The following is an 18,533-nucleotide window of genomic DNA, read 5'->3' on the forward strand; positions in this document are numbered from 1 at the left end:
TGAATCGGTTCAAAACCACTCTCTTGGGGTTGTTCGAACCGAATCGACTAAAACCGATTTAGAGAGATGAATTTCCCTCCATTCGATTTTGAACCAATTCAGATTTAGATTGGGACAGGGCTATAGAGAAGTGAATATAAGCTGACATTAATCATACAACAGTGACATGTACATGTATATCTGTGTACTACCCGGTACTACTTTGAACTACATAGTACAAATTGTTAACATTTACATACAGACAACTACCAGCTTGTTTGTCACCAATTCTAAACATAACATTATGTTACACACACATACCACATACTGAACCTATTAACAAAATACATGTTTTAATACATGTATGTCATTAGGCCAACGGTACTTGAAATATTAATACATCAAATTTTCACTACCACAATTCATTTCTTCAATTTTTCACACATTTAGATCAAGTATATATATAAATTTTCTCGCATAAGTTTCTGCATTCAGTAAGAAAACACTGGTGACTTAAGGGGTCTGTTGCTACATCCCTCCAACTCATATTGACAGGACTCCCTATGTCATTTATATTTTCCTCTGCTGAATGAAGTTACATTCAAGTTGTAGTCATACTATCAGCTACCATCCCAGATACCTGACAGCCTGGGGCTGAACAAAACAACATATCAATAAATCTAATAATTATGTTGCTGAAAAAAAAATAAGTTGGTACTTTAAATCACATATGTCTTATCATAACTTATACAATACAGACTTTCTTATAGTCTTTAGATTATTTCCATTTTGTATGCTAGTGGAAAAAACCCAATAGGATCACTGACCCAAAATATCTGTCTTTCAACATCCGACATTTGAACACAATATAATATGAATTTATGAATTTTATAAATAAAAGTAAAATCCATATATATTTCTAGAATTAAATAGGTCAATCTATAGTCATAACTCAATATAAAATTAATATACATTATTTCGTACTTACACATATCAGTCGTATTTCATATTTAACCATTATTACCATGTACGTGTATGTTTTTATGAAATGAGAAATTTCATCATCTTTTATATTTCATTATATCAAATAACTATTCATAATTATGGCCTAGAAATATGAAAACTAAATTGAAATGAATCAATCATTTTCAATATATATCAGAAAATTACATTAGAATTTTGTTCTGTCATTCCCTATGCTGACTGAAATCACTCAAATTGATAGATTTTACAACAGTTACTATATTTTATGTTTCACATATAACAACCTAACATGTAATTCCAAACTGACAATTCCTTTCATGAGTTAGTATGTCTCTTTCATTGTGAAAGTAAGTGTTCAATATCATCTCATTAATTTATCATCTCGTTAATTTATTTGACTCTTAACAGCCAGATATTTTACAACTGTCTGACATTGAATCAGTATTGCAATATTAAGGAGGACAGAATTTTTAAAAGATTGCCTTTCGACTCAGACCACCATTGGTCGTCTGAACTTTCACTAAAATATTACAGACTAGGAATGAAGTAGCTTCTTTATATGTTGATTCCAATGTATCATGGATTGTCTACATATATATCATCTGTTGATTCCAATGTATCATGGATTGTCTACATGTATATCATCTGTTGAAAGTCTTTATTGTTATAAATATATCAATCATGTGATGATATTTAACTTTAAGTTTCACTCACTCATCATTGTAAATCAACTCCACATGTTTGCCATAACACAACTACCTTCTAAAACAGAGATCAGAAAATTGACTCTTGACTCTCACAAATACAGACATCTACATCTACTAGCATATTCAATCATGCAATATCAACATGATGTACCGTGTCTATACCATCACAGTGGAAAATAAATCATTTATGCTTTTCTGACATCAGGGTAATTTGCATACGGAATGACATGCTTGAATGTGAAATTAGAATATGCCATTTTTTTTAAAGGATAACCATAGCAACGCTTTCAGCTATATTCCATTCTATGAGGGGAGCCAATCTGACGCGCCACTGACGCACACAACATCTAGTGACGCATCAAAATTTGGTGTTCTCCTATCTCTTACTATGTGATGACTGAAATCCCAGGTTTCTCATTTTGACTCACAACAACAAAATTTCACTGGAGATAGGTCTATAATACACAGGGTTAAATACATGTTAGAATGCCTATGCATACGAGAACATTACCATGCAGCTATGGATTCAGAACACAAACTTGAGACAGTGGAATGTGCATGCGCATGTTGGCATATTTTGTCCAGAAGACCAAACACATGACTTTCTTATCCAAAGTTGTCAGTACTTTCGACATTTTTCCTGCAAGTACCCAAAGGAAAAACCAAACGATAAGTTTATAGATATATTTCCCGAACTTTGATATATAAAACATTACGACAAAGAGAAGAAAAATGACAAACCATAACATGTCTTTAAAGGTGATTCAAAATGCTCACATTCACTATCGCTAATTTGCTAGACGACATGTTTGTGAAATGCATTCTGGTTTTAAAACTTTTCAAAAGCGTCTGCAAACACCTTAAAATGACCCTTTTTCAGTCACTTCCCTTCGGATTTACTTCGAGAGTTTTCGGGTATTTCCGGTCCCACCTAGACCACGGGATTTTATGACGTCATAAAGAGACATGGATAGCACGTAGCCTATGGCGAGCGTAGTCACTAGGTGAACAAAACTCAACAGCATTGTGAAAAAATACATTGCTAGTGGCTGTAACAGACATCAGTAAACAAAAACTACACTCTACATGTCTTATTAACCAACATTTACCGATATTTACTCACACTTTCTGACTATTGGCAGTGTCTGTGGGTATAAATGCTAAAATATGATCTCCCCATATTATGGCAAAATAAATCAAAACGGCTAGACTACAGTGTAGATATACATAAACACTTGTAATGTCGCTCGCGTGTTTCAATTTATTTATCTGATTTTTTTTATTATTTGCCGAGGAGAAGCATTACAATATCTTCGACAGGCATGGCGTCGACAGCATATTATAGCCCACTATACTCACTGATGTCGCCTTTTGAACGGCGCATTTAGCAACAAAGTAAACATATTTATCTTGAATAAATATACTAGCTATTAGATTGCCATATCATCAGCAATAAAATTGTAAAGAATTGAGGAAATTTCGTGAGTTTAGTGTTGTCATTTACATGACTTTAGCAACTCGTCTGGAAGAAAACTTGTATGGTTTCCCTTGTTGCGATATCACTTAATTTAATGCAACAAGCCTATTTAATATTCATTAGAAGAATTCTGTAACGAATCATGGTATTCGAAGTGTACAGTTTAGGAAACCAACAAATCAAATATCGCGATGTGTTCATGATATCAAATACGATTGGACAATATTGACGTCGGCAATCAAGGTCGTGACCCCAGCACATGGTTATGAAAGAAAGCCTGCAACTAGATACTTGGCTAGCCACGTCCGGTCCCGTTTCTCAGGGTTTGTTTTGAAGTTAGAGACGTTATTTCTGTACGACTTGAAGAATTTTACAATATATCTGATTGATAAATATGGATTACATCAACACGTGGATAAATTTAACCCGACACGAATGTGCGCTGTGCTCTCCCGATTCCATACGTACATTGTACATACACTGCTTCAGCTTTGATCGGCGGCCTAGTATGAGCTTACTGCCGCGGCCGCGGTGACTGCACAAAACTTGACAACACTACCCCTCTACCGATATATAATAATCACCTGTATACCGTGATAAAAACAAGCAATAATTCGAGTCCCCAACAAGTCGATGAGACCTACTTCTGTTCTGTCCGATCCGAATGCGAGTTTCTTAGGTTTTATATGGGTTTCAGACTCGGACTAGAGTATTACGCCCTAGACAATAATAGATGTAAACTTGTGTTCACAAGCCAAACATGTGACAATACAAGACCACAACGAAAACTGAAAAATTTGCAGGTCAGTCTCATTTTATATATGGACAACAAAATTAGGTCGGTCACAGTTCCATTTACATGTACATGATGCAATGACTCGGAGCGTACTTCCATATGCTCGGAGCAAATCGAATCAATTAGTGTATTATGGGACCAACAAATATATTGTGGCGCATGTCCCGATACGCCTTCTTGAAGTTTCCCATTGGTATTCTAATAGCTAGTATATTTATTCGAGATGAAATATGTTTACTTTGTTGTTAAATGCACTGTTCAAAAGGCGACGCGAGTACGATTGGGCTAAAATATGCCGTCCTTGGCCCGGGGATGCCGTCAAACGTCACCACGGTATCGTAATGCTTCTTGTCGGCAAATAATAAAAAATCAGATAAATAAAAGTCAATGAGTGTGAAACACGCGACATTACAAGTGTTTATATATATCTAGTCTAGCCGTTTTTGATTTATTTTGCCATAATATGGGGAGATCATATTTTAGCATTTATACCAACAGACACTGCCAATTAGTCAGAAAGTGTGAGTAAATATCGGCAAATGTTGGTTAATAAGACATGTAGAGTGTAGTTTTTGTTTACTGATGTCTGTTACAACCACTAGCAATGTATTTTTTCACAATGCTGTTGAGTTTTGTTCACCTAGTGACTACGCTCGCCATAGGCTACGTGCTATCCATGTCTCTTTATGACGTCATAAAATCCCGTGGTCTAGGTGGGACCGGAAATACCCGAAAACTCTCGAAGTAAATCCGAAGGGAAGTGACTGAAAAAGGGTCATTTTAAGGTGTTTGCAGACGCTTTTGAAAAGTTTTAAAACCAGAATGCATTTCACAAACATGTCGTCTAGCAAATTAGCGATAGTGAATGTGAGCATTTTGAATCACCTTTAATTTGTTTAAAGTTATGTGTAGACCACCCTTTTGACATACATGTACAATGTAGTAATGTCTGGTACAGATTTTACAAAATGTATGGGTTGCTATCGAATCACGTGACGGTGACGCTACATGTACAGAACACACGTAAATACGTGCATCTAAACCTCTCTATTATACTACAAACTATAGCTTCAAATTTATATATAGCTATAAATAGAACTATGACAATTCATGCATTTAATTCCAACTGCTGAGGCTGAAATAGAAATCATTTTCGTTTTCTTTGAAAGTTAAATGAAGCACATCATTGCCAGGTTGACAATATTGCCAATCTCTTCGTTCTTTCATACCAACTTATCGGATTAGAGATTCATCAAAACATGAACTGACTTATATCTGTGTTCTAAAACATGTGTATGTAAATGGATTACACTGATTGGTCAAAACATACAAGTGACACATGTGACGGCATAGCAGTAGCTCATCTTTTTGTGGAATAGGAATACACATATACTCACTTTGTTGCAATTTTTCTGATGACGTCCAAGATTATTGAAATGAGGATAAAACCTTGATTCTCATTGTTAATATCAATCAAAATGGACAACATAAAACACCAACTACAGCTGATGAAAATTACATGGTAGTTGAATTTAGTCATAGAACTAGTAAAATTACATTGCAACAAATTTTTGTCTGGAATTAAATTAGATCCCTTTTTAAGTCTTCAAAGTTAACAGGTTAAGAAAGTACTTCAAGTTAAAGGGTTTCACCTTCAATTAGATTTAAAGAGACAGAAATAGATGTGTTTTTTATTTGAAATGTTATATCAGCGTGTTTAACCTACAAGTTGATATAACTGTGTCAGTATTCATTTAATGGAAGAGAGAACACAAAGACTTACTTTGAACTTACAGAACTACTTGGACCTAGAAAACTCTACTAGACTGTATTTCTCTGCCACTCTTCATTGTAAAGGTGATAACATAAAATGTCTCATCTGGTTGTTTAAGCTACTTTAGATTCTCAGTTTTCATGTACAGAAATCACTAATGGTTTCATAGTATTTCACACCCATTAGTACTAACGGTAGGACTAGTATATATACAATAAAGTAACAGTGTCTGTTACTTTCTATACGTTGATTATTCTGGGCATCACATATAAATTTGACATGAAAGGTTCAAAATGTAATAGCTTTTATTTTTTAATCTTTTGAATCTAATTATCAAAATACAAATCTCTTTTTCCATCATTGTTTGGTGATTTTTCTCACTTATATCTTGTACTTGCTGTATTACATTCTAATCAATTCCTTAAGATCTGATAAATTTACAATTTGTTGACAAATTCTAATAAAATAATTATTTAATATATTTCTATTTATACATGAATATCAAACTCACTTACATGTACACAGTACCACTCCCAGTATGGTAATTCAATATACATTGTATTTTATATTGGCCACATGGATTACAATTGGAGTATTTATTTTGGAATTTTCATTGATAAAACAACTTTACTATATGTTTTTCCTGAAAAACAATGTGAAATATTACTAAGTCCTTGTTTGTAATTAAGTCAATAAATTGCAAAAAAGATGCAAAAAGTATAAACAGTTTGTTATTGTACACACAAACATTTGACACATTCTTTTTTCAGCATAAAATTCTCAACATTTTTAGACTAACTTGTCAATATGGTGTCGTTACATCCACAATGTAGACATTTCCTTTAGTTTAAAACTTGGCAAGTTTGCAGGGAGCATCACATTATGTAAAACATACAAGGTAGGCCATGTAGCAGCTGTGAGGCAATTATAAAACAGCAACTAAATAAACAGGCATGCTAGTTCAAAATATCAACCTTTATCTGTAATTTATTATTTTATTTCAATGCTGACATTTTCATATCATCACATTTCCGGCAATATTTCTCATCACATTGTATGTCTTATATTCAAAAATAGCATCAGACCATCGTATCTCTTTAGGTACTAAAGATTCTCTGATAGCAGAAAGAAAATGATTTATATGTACCACTGGTTACCAATACTGCTGTACATCACTGGCAGATTAAATTGGACTAATGTGTCCTCTTAACCGATTTAATGTGCTAATAATCCACAGGAATATCTTGTTACTCATAACAATTGGATATTTGTGTATTCCTTACTTTGTGGGGGTCAAGAAAACCCACTTTTTTATGATTTTAACCAACAACAAAAATATTTGCCTATTATTAGAGAATATGGTGCTAATTATACAGGCTTATTAACCCATATAAGGTTTATTTCTGTATACAGAATCATCATTAACAAGTCACATGATGTACTAGTGACACAGATGGTGTTATGGTTACAGGTACATTTGTACATTCATTGTGTATAAATTAATCCTCACTCTCTACAAGGAAATATTAGGATTACATATACTGAAAAGTTATATACATGTAGAGTGTGTTAAGACAGTACAGTGTAAAATCAAAGATGAAAATTTGTTCTTCACAAAAAATGAATAAAAAAATTCCTAATAAAATTCTCAATAGAAAACATTGGATAATTATGTGAAATTATATTTCATGATAAATATTTTGTGAAAGAAATGGAAAATCTAGTTCCATTTAGCATTATAGTATATTTGTCCTTTTTTCAAAATTTTATACAAGAATTTTAACAAAACAAATTTTCAAATTGTTACTGTGTACAGCTTTATTATATGGAGATGTACATGTACACGTATGGTTCTGTGGAATTCCATACATGCCAACCTAGTCTAGACTAGATTATAACAGTTACTATAATACCCCTAACACTGCAACACAGACATACTGACACTAATATGGTCATGGATCATAATGTACTAATAATATATATAAAAAACCAAATCACTCGCTCACCTCTCATCCCCACCCCATCCCACCCCTCCCATCACAAGAACACTCATAGTTCTGTGGTTGGAATTCCATACATGCCACACAAGTCTAGACTAGATTACAACTATAATACCCCTAACACTGCAACACAGACATACATGTACTGACACTAATACTAATACTATTATGTAAATGATTGGAATAATCTCACAAATGACATAATTTGTCTGCTTTGCATCTACTGAAGTATTCACAGAACAAGTATCAGAACACATTAACACTTTTCACCATTACTAATACTAGTGTTGTCCACACACATACACACTCACACACTTGGTGTGATACATAATAAACGAGTAAACAGAAAGAGAAATATGATCAGGGAAATATAAACTGGGTATAAATTCCATATTTTTTGTTCAACTTGACTTGTGTCAGTATAATACATGTACATGTACATGTAGTTGACATCACAAACAATGTATATCCCTCTCTCTTCTACTCATTGTAAATGACGTTTTTAGAAGAGTCCAATTATTTTTGTCATGTTCCCAATTAAGATTAATCAGTTTAACAGACAACCCTCTTCAGGTCAAGGCTTTTATTTTTGTCATGTTCCTAATTAAGTCAAGTTCTTGTGAAAGATAATGGCTGTGGCAGGATTTAAGGTAGTCTCCAATTATCATCTCTGTTACCAGGTTTCAACAAATTATAAAATAAAGGTAAATCTTATATTAGGATTATCCTTACCCGTTATCAGTACCCTTGGGTTATCCACAGAATTATATCTTTGTCCTTGAAAGTTGGGAATATTGGCAGATGTGCCGGTAGTTGAGGTCCGTTGCACTGCTGAAGTTGATATGTAACATGTACACTGTGGTAGTTGTAGTTTAGTAGCAGCCTTCCCTGTCTGTCTTTGTAATACTTGTGTAAATGTCCTCAGCATGATTATGTGTATTGTCACTGTGATGTCTAGAACTGAATATACAAAATAATATTGTTGTTACTGCAAACATCTTAGCTTGCTCTAACCTGAGTCTCATTTTTAATACCTATACCAGTATGTGAATGTTTTATCTATCAGAGTGAGACTGTCAACATCATATAACTTCATGAGAAATGTCTTTGCATACAAAAATGTACATGCATGCCATTTTTGAGTTTATGTATACTGTACATGTATACTGTGCGTACTGTGTATAAGATGTATATTAATAATTGTGTTCGATTGAGTGACTTTCAGTCTGTCTCCATGGATGGATGGATGGATGGATGGATGAATGGATGGATGGACTTGTTTGTCTGTATGACTTGTTCCTTTTTGACAGACAAACTGAATACCTGCCTGTCTGTCTGTCGATTCTGTCTGTCTGTCTGTCTGACGACATGTACATGTAGCAGCATAATACATTTGTATGCCAATCTCACTGTCTGTTTGACTTGCCTACCTACCTGTAAGTTATTTAAATGCTGTCTTCTACAGAACAAGATAGAAAAGTTACAAAAATAGCTAATACTGGTAAAGAGAAAAACTTTACAAGCATATTAACATGTCACACCAGTTTGGGTAGTTGCTCTTGGTGATTATCAAACTTACAAAGTCTGTACCAGGATGTACACAAAACAGTTTGGGTAGTTACTCTTGGTGATTATCAAACTTACAAAGTCTGTACCAGGATGTACACAAAACAGACATGTATCTTGACTAATGATGTCCTGCTATGTGACAGCTTTATGTTTGATTGCATAGTAACTGGCAATATGCCAGTCAGATGATATCAATCAACAATTTATGACATCTATCTTTATAGGGATGATCGCACAATGTTGTAGCACAAGCTCAACAAATGAACATCGTTTACTTAGATAGATCAAACCCCTCCCCTAAATGAACATTCACAAGTGCGACATCAAACAATTATATATGATGTAAACTATGCTGAAAACTGTAGCAGTCACACCACTATGATCGATGTAATGTAAAAATATGATTGTAACACATTATAATATAATACTAACAGAAACCCAGCACCATATATCTCAACATAAGAAGCAAATTTTCATCAACTAACAGCATCTCAGTATTAAATACAAAAGCTGTTATCATTAAAGGAGTGATAGTTGGTTAAAAGTGCAAAAATGAAGTCCAGTGATCGCATTCATGCCAGACCCCCTCCCCCCCCCCCCTAAACGAATGAAGTTTGCTTACTGAACTTGTGTGACATTGTGCAATTATCATCCCTTCAGTTCCAAAATTATATCATGTACAGTGATATTAGTCATTAGTTCTAAATTCATACTTCCTTATCTTGTCATTGTAAATATTGTAAATGGAAACACACAATAGTAAATTTAAGGTACATGTAGGTACAGTAAAATCTACTTAAATTTCCACTAACAAAAAAATGTCATGCTTTATAAACTGTACTATAGAGACTTGTTTTGGAGTTAGTGTACACAGGGGTGAACAAATCCACAGGTCCTGGGTCCGAGACTAGCGATTTGTTTGGGCGGACCACACAAATTTTACCTTGTCTGGTCCAGTTACTATTAGTAACTATGTTAAAAAGTCGTCTGAATAAACAGATTCATAGGTAAGATTTAATGTTTCACATTAGCAGGACCTTGGCCCACTAATTCTTTCAGCAGGACCACTGGATTTTTTAAGGCACTGGCCCGGGGACCACCAGTTCACAAAATGATTTGTTCACCCCTGGTATATGTAATATACAATGTACATGACTTGCATGGTTCTCTACACCATAGACCCTACTACACGAGTGTAGGGTCTATGTCTACACCAAATAAATATCACCTTCTTTTTTATTCAGTCTGTGTTATAGTGACTACACTAAAAATAGTTCAGCAGGTATTTTCAAGCACACAATTTTACAAGCAGCTGTTTTGATGTCCTATTAGGACACACTATGGACACAGGATGATATCAACATTGGTCAGTGACCATCATACAATCATACATCTCTCAAATTTCTAATTTTAAGAGATTGACTTTCAACATGATAGATATTATTAAGATGACAATGGATGGTTGCATGTGTTGCTTAGCAACTGATGTACATCTGTCCTGCGACTGGCAGGAATCTATCGGTACTGTAGCTACATGTAGCCTAAGCCACTGTATGTACACAACTTCATTTCATTCTTCAGGGATCATCAAATGCATACACCTTTATCTTTACTGTGTTTCTATAGAGACTTAAACAACTAACTTACTTAATGACATGTTCTATAGACTATTTCCTACGTTATTACAGTTCAAAACTGAAAATAACCGCAATATCTTTTCAAGTTAAAACCTGAATCAATAGGTACAGGTACTGTACATCATTACATGTAAGTATTTCAAAACCCGTATAACCAAGGTTATAAGTACATGTACATATATGTACAACTTTACACTAAGGTTCTCTCTACAATTAATACCATAATACATACATGACTGTATATACAATACAATTATCAAGAACATTTGGTTTTCACTGCAAGTGATTCAGTCTGTCAGTCTGTCTCTCTGTCTGTCTGTCTATCTTAGTATCTATCTACATGTATATACATGTACATGTATCTATATATCTATCTGTCTATCTATTCATCTACAAATGTAATACCAGCTAATCTTATGGATATCACAGCTGGGGGGCTAGGGATGCACACAAAAACTTAGTAGTAAAGTTGATGGAGTTTAGTCTTGAAAGTGTCGGTGTCCTGACTGGCTTTCATATCATGGTTTAGTGAGTTCCAGTCTCTTATGGTTATAGGAAAGAAACTGTGTTGATACGCTTAGTGTTTAAACTGAAGGTGCTTGAAACGGCCTCTTCTACCCAGTGCTAGAAGATAGGTACATGTATCTCTTGTGATTGCCATCTCTTCATTTACAATTTGCAACAACCTTGGATTTAGGCACCTATCTGCTAATGGTTCCCATGGCAACCAGTTCTGGTCTTAGTTAGACATACACGTACATGATAGCAAGCAAGCTTTCAAATCATGTACAAGTTGTACAGGTACATGTATACATTGTAGATAGGGTACACAGATTTAACAAAAACACTACATCATCACATGGCTGTACATGTACAATGTATGTGTTTAATTTGTGTACATTGTACACTGACAAATAGACACATGGATGTAAGTCAGCTACATCTTGCTTAAAACACCAAATCATCACTTCACATAACATACAAGTCTAATTAGTATACATTCTACACTGATGCATGGATGTACTAATGCTACAGGTACCTCCTCCATAAAACATCAAACAACATGCGACTACTTTCACTACACATTTGATTGTCAATATACATTTGTACAAGTACTTGAAGAACTAACTCTCCATCTACTACTCTGTTGTCAAAATCTATTTTACTTAACTTTGGAGACTTACACATACTGTTACTACACACCATCATTTTCATGTAGGGTCCCCTATACTGCAATGGACATCTTTCACTGCTGAAGTCATACCTTTCTTCCTCTTTTCGTATTCTTAATCAAGTCTTGTTTTTTACAAGGTGTACACTTCATGTACCACTGAATAACTATTGAATGATGACATTATTTTGTCAAAAACTGTGACATTTCTAAGTTGCATGTGTAAACCTCTTCAGAGACATCTGAAGATACAAACGACATAGAATGTCAAAGAGTGTTGTACAATGCAAACATCATGATCAATCTGGATAGTGTTTGAATGGAGTAGTACAGAAATAAAAACTGATCATTGGTTCATTGTAACAGATGAAACATCATGCTGTCTTCTTCAATCTACAAATGGAATAAATACAATGCTCTGTACTGTAAGTACACTGTAGGTAGAAATTCATTGTGTTCCTGATGTTTGTGTTGACTAAAAACGACGATGGTCAAACTTTTATATGTTTATTCTACAAATTTTATATACACAACTTCAGATGTTATTTTATAGTTTACATACATGTATTATCCAGTTATTTTATTTGTTTTTAGATTCCTGATGAAGGTAGGTTATCTGTGAAGAATTGAAACGTTCAGTGAAATGGAGGGTTTGAATTCGATCAAATTGGGAGTTTAAAATAGAAGTTGTAAATTAAGTTCTAGAACCAACAAGACAATATTCCTATATACATGTACATTTGTAGTTAGTATATATGTATATGTACCTGCATTGAAGTATTATATTATGTGTACAATGTTATAGTGTACAGGTACAAAAAATGTAGTCACTTGAATGGAGTATGTCTATGGGACAGGTACAAACATATCACAGTTGTGCGGAAATTATATTATTAACAACCCCATAATGCATGAGTGTCAATGTGGCATACTAGGGGTACATGTGTATTTGCAATTGAGTGCTTTCGGCATACTCTAGGGTTACTTTTTGTATTTTCAATTGAGTGCTTTCGGCATACTAGGGTTACTTTTTGTATTTGCAATTCAGTGCTTTTGGCATACTAGGGGTGTTTGCAATTGAGTGCTTTCAGTATTCCATATGGCCATGATATACTTTCACAGGCTGCAATAAATCATGGGGTTCTTGTATTTATTCAAACCTTTTTTTTTGAAAAAAATTCTGAATTCATTTTACTTGTATATTGAGCACATGAAATGTTCCAGCACTCATATGCATATAATATGTATGCACTGCAGTACAAATACCAATAGGGTCCACTGATTCTACATGAAGTACATGTATATATTATGGATTGTTACTTTATACATGTACATATATGTTGTCATCTAAACCCTTATATTAATCATTGTATGTCAGATGTAGGAACCCCATCCACTCCTTTCCTGCTCTTCAGGCAGTGTCCATGAAACTAATAGAATCAATGTATCAATCTTAGAGATCACGCAATTTAAAAATCAATACATTAGAGGCCATTAAAGATCCAATGCAAATTAAGATTACCTGTTGAGTGTATAATTACAGTAACTGCACAGAAGCCAGTAGTGGTGATTATGACACAGTGTCTCATTGGTCCAAGTCCCTTGGGAATGCCAGAATTTAATTGGCATCTCCGTTTTGGTATTTAATCTTTCCCTTTACAAGAAAACTGGGTTTTCCTCAACTTGCCTATCATAATGATGCAAGCTGTAAACATCATAAATCACAGCCTCTTTTACAGCACTGTCCAAGACTCACCACCAATTGCAAGAGGTGTCGCAGTGTCACGGAAGAAATAACAGCTCTGGTTTGCGACAATGGCAGTACAATGCATTCAGACTATGTGTAAACTACAAATAAGGAGTATAGTGGTCATACAATATCACTTTGAATGGGGTATTCTATGGACCTATTTATATGTAGTCTATATCAAAACATTGTACATGTACACTATACATGCACTCTTATCCTTGGTGCCTTGGGGTATCAACATACATGTACCAGTATGTATGAATAAAGATTAGAGATCAGATTTTAAAAAGGCCCAAGACTTGAATCACAAACATGATAAATGTCAGGTGTGCACCTAACAACCTCTCACAGTAATCCTGCCAAAAGTCATCACTTTTTGTACTGCTACACTGTGTGGCCTGCTACAACAAGGGCTACATATAACTTGTCTGTAATGTACTGCTACACTGTGTGGCCTGCTACAACAAGGGCTACATATAACTTGTCTGTAATGTACTGCTACACTGTGTGGCCTGCTACAACAAGGGCTACATATAACTTGTCTGTAATGTACTGCTACACTGTGTGGCCTGCTACAACAAGGGCTACATATAACTTGTCTGTAATGTACTGCTACACTATGTGGCCTGCTACAACAAGGGCTACATATAACTTGTCTGTAATGTACTGCTACACTATGTGGCCTGCTACAACAAGGGCTACATATAACTTGTCTGTAATGTACTGCTACACTGTGTGGCCTGCTACAACAAGGGCTACATATAACTTGTCTGTAATGTACTGCTACACTGTGTGGCATGCTACAACAAGGGCTACATTGTACATATAACTTGTGTTATTTGGTACAGTTGCAACTTGAAAGACAAGAACCCCAACTGTACTGATCTTTGCAACATATATGATTTAAACAATTCCAGTTATTTGAGTTATACCAATTATTTAGTTGTTATTATATCTTGATATTTACAATTACTATATCCTTTTTTTTTTCTTTTTTTAATTAATTTCTTATTTTACGACAGATACACAACAGATAAGGAAAAAAGCCAAGATAGAGAAAAGCAATAACAGAACCCCTACATCTCAAAATATTCTACCACCCCCCCCCTCACCCCCCACTTTCTCTTTCTCCTTCCTGTCTTTTGAAATAGCAATTTTTTCCTCAATCTTGTATGTATATTTCAGAGATGTCTTGAAAGCTTCAATTCGTGGGATTGTATTAATGTATTTGCATTTCAAAATAAAATAGCGTACCATGAGAAATATAAAGGTATCAAGTAAAGTAACATCTTCCAAAATGCCTAGTGTACAAACAAGTGCATTCAGAGGCAAATGAGTATGTGTTATTGAAAAATACCACTCTTTAACAGTCTCAAAACTGGGTAATAAAAGTATAATCCCAAAAAATATCATCGGAAAGTAATCACTATATCCTTTGTATTACAGTTATTTTCACATTCTGACATTGGCATATTATGTTGTTTATTTCACAAAAAATTCACAAAAAAGCCATTTCTGCAAAATTGTTTATTATACAATAATATGTTAATAAAAATGTGAAATCACAATAGTATTAAATTATTCAACTTAAACAGGAAAGTGTTTTTAAATTGGAAGCTATAGAATTATTACAATTATGTACATGTGTAATCCATTTTTCTATACATTAACAATACCTGCAGTTGTTCACTGCAACCTTGGTTTTCTTCACATTAGTGTAAATAGAGCTGTCTTTGTACAGACTTAGTGTATATTGATATGATGTAACAGTTGCACTTAGTCAGACTCATTGTACAGAGAACTACAGTAATTGTTATACCTCAAGGCTATACTTTATATTGTGTAACATGGTTGAAATTAATATTTCAAAAAATATTCCCATTCTCAAATCCATTATATACAGTGTTTTTGCTTGAAAGTCTGTGTGAGCTCATGTGACAGAAAAAAAAGAGATAGAAAGAGAGAAGGGGAGGGGCACAGAAAGAAAGAGATAGAAAGAGAGAAGGGGAGGGGGCACAGAAAGAAAGAGATAGAAAGAGAGAAGGAGGAGGGGCACAGAAAGAAAGAGACAGAAAGAGAGAAGGGGGGGTGCTCCTGTAAACTTCTTGCAAGAAGTTTACCTGCTTACCCTGTATTTTCCATGAGGCATATGATATTTACATGGTAATGAATGCAGTTGTTGTAATATAAGATGAAAGAAGACTATACTGACACTGTTTCCTCTGGCATCTCATGGTACAGTACACTTTAATATGTACATTGATGTGGACAATTTTTGGTACCTGAAATAGAATATTATTGCCCAGTCGCATCATAAAAATAATGAACACTTGACTTCTTGGTCAACACCAAAACTTCTGCTTCATCCTCCCATGCATTACATTATTATAGGTGCACAGGAGAATAAGTCGGCCTTCTTGTTCTATCTTGCACCCTCTAGCATGAGGTCAAATGCTATTACAATTACTGAGAATTGAATTCTCAGTTGACTGACTTGAGGCTTACTATCAGTCTATGTTATTAGTAAATTCTTGGACTGCACTGGAGGAAATAACTAAGCACAACATTTTCACCTCACCTATGGCACTTACAATTTATCTGATATGCTTTAAGAGTATATGGCAGCAAGTAAATTAATCAAACATTGATTCAGTGTTTCTTCTACACCAGCTGTTGTACCTGTAGACATGAATCTTCCACTAAGGGTGACTCATTAAGTTTCTCATTATCATCATAAGGATGAGCTGGTTATAGTTGGTTAAAAAAGAAAAAAAAAGAAACTTAAGCATCATGGATCACTGTCTCTGTACAGTTGACAAAGCTGTATAATCATTGACGCCTTTATAGAGAACAGTTGACTGAATCATACTATATATAAATTAGGCATTCGATAATCCAAACTAGGGAGCTTTCAGGTACATGTACAAATGGGAAAGGAATAGGGTATACAGCATGTACCTCCTGTATGTCTCCTAAAATGACTGTAACATTACATAATATATTCTTTGTACATGTGCTGCAGCATTACACAATATATTCTTTGTACATGTATGTGATTGTGCTGCAATACACAATATATTCTGTACATGTATGTGATTGTATGTGCTGCTGCAGTACACAATATATTCTTTGTACATGTATGTGATTGTATGTGATTGTGCTGCAGTACACAATATATTCTGTACATGTATGTGATTGTATGTGCTGCTGCAGTACACAATATATTCTTTGAACATATCTGTGCTGCAGCATTCTTCATATATACAAATATATGTATGTGCTGCTGCAGCTGTACACAAAACATTCTTTGTACATGTTGGTGCACACATACCTCCAGTTTATAAGACATACATGTATATGTGACCTACATACAGTGTTGAAATACTTCAAATTGGTGAATAAATGTCTCATGTATTTTGTCGTGTAATCCTGGAACATAATGTATGCCAATAACATTACAAACTACACAGTCCATAATTTTACAAAACAATGTACCCAACCCTTAAAGTGTATTGTATCTGTTTTAAATTATTGGCCAGACACATGAACCATGTGTGACATGTGGTCCCCGAGTGATACCTATAACTCTACTCATGTACATGTAAGTTGTATGACTTGACCTGGTAAAGTCAAGTGGTGGGTTTTATGTCATGTCATGGTCTACATACCTTGAAATCTTAACCTGATTCCTTTCAGGTTTTTACTTTTTCAAACCCAGTAGACTCAACCTTTCTAACTGTCACTTTCACTCAGTTTATACAAGGCAATTGAAGTCTGATATTCCATTTAGTACATTATCCTTTGAGGTTAAAATGTGAGAGAGTGAGAGTGTCACCCAAGTAGGTCACACATAACTTCTCACAGTTCTATAGAGTCAAAAATAACTGAATCACGCCATCATGATAAATTTGAACAAAAGAAAAGCAATTGGTCACTGATGCATACACATGTGTGTAGGTACTGGTATAGTCCACGGGTATAGTGCACTATACTTGGGGACAGTGGTAATGACAGTGTACCAGTCTGAATGGGGAGGGTGACTAAAAGATCAATAATAGGAAATAATAATAATAATAATGTTGTGTTCTTATATAGCGCTTTCACCGGGCTCAAAGCGCTTTACAATTATTACCCCTGGCTCAGATCAGAATGGCACAATGGCCCTTTAGTCTTCCTCAACTCCCCGGGGAGCATACAATCCATTGCAGCCATTTCAGGGCATAGGATTAAAGCCTTCACATTGCAACCTACATCCTTCCAGGTCTAAGAGCTAGTACCAGACTGTGAATATTTAGTAATCATACATTTTGAACAAAATTGTACTACAATTTCAGATAATTTCATGTCAAGTTCACATAAAGTAATTGTTTTTAAAATGAGCCCAATGAGTGATATCCTACTCAGAACATAATTGGATTTTATGCCATTTCTGTGCTCCTAGTACTTCCATGCTCTGTCTGTGAAGAATCTACAAAACTCATCAGTGGTCATGTCATTGAATAGTCATTGTAATTTGTATGCATGTTATTGTCATAATACTGACTTTTGTTTTTCTTTTTTTCTTTTTTCTTTTTTTTTTGGGGGGGGGGTGTTGTTGTTGGTGTTGATGATGATGATGATGATGATGATGTTGTTGTTGTTGTTGTTGTTGTTGTTTTTGTTGTTGTTGTTGTTGTCGTCGTCGTCGTC

At 34.6% G+C, this 18,533-nt stretch overlaps 1 protein-coding gene across 1 annotated transcript in view; it reads right to left on the bottom strand.

Annotated features, from left to right (window-relative positions):
• The window catches only part of LOC144445588 (L-threonine 3-dehydrogenase, mitochondrial-like), a 31,443-nt gene that overhangs the window by 12,184 nt on the left and 726 nt on the right, over positions 1-18,533 (bottom strand). Inside the window, exon 2 of the mRNA XM_078135197.1 lies at positions 8,450-8,677. Coding sequence (XP_077991323.1) covers positions 8,450-8,645 — 196 coding nt within the window. The 5' untranslated portion in view covers positions 8,646-8,677. The remainder of the gene's footprint in view (positions 1-8,449; positions 8,678-18,533) is intronic.

This window comes from Glandiceps talaboti, chromosome 14, assembly GCF_964340395.1.
Source record: "Glandiceps talaboti chromosome 14, keGlaTala1.1, whole genome shotgun sequence".
In the NCBI taxonomy this organism is placed as follows: Eukaryota; Metazoa; Hemichordata; class Enteropneusta; family Spengelidae; genus Glandiceps; species Glandiceps talaboti.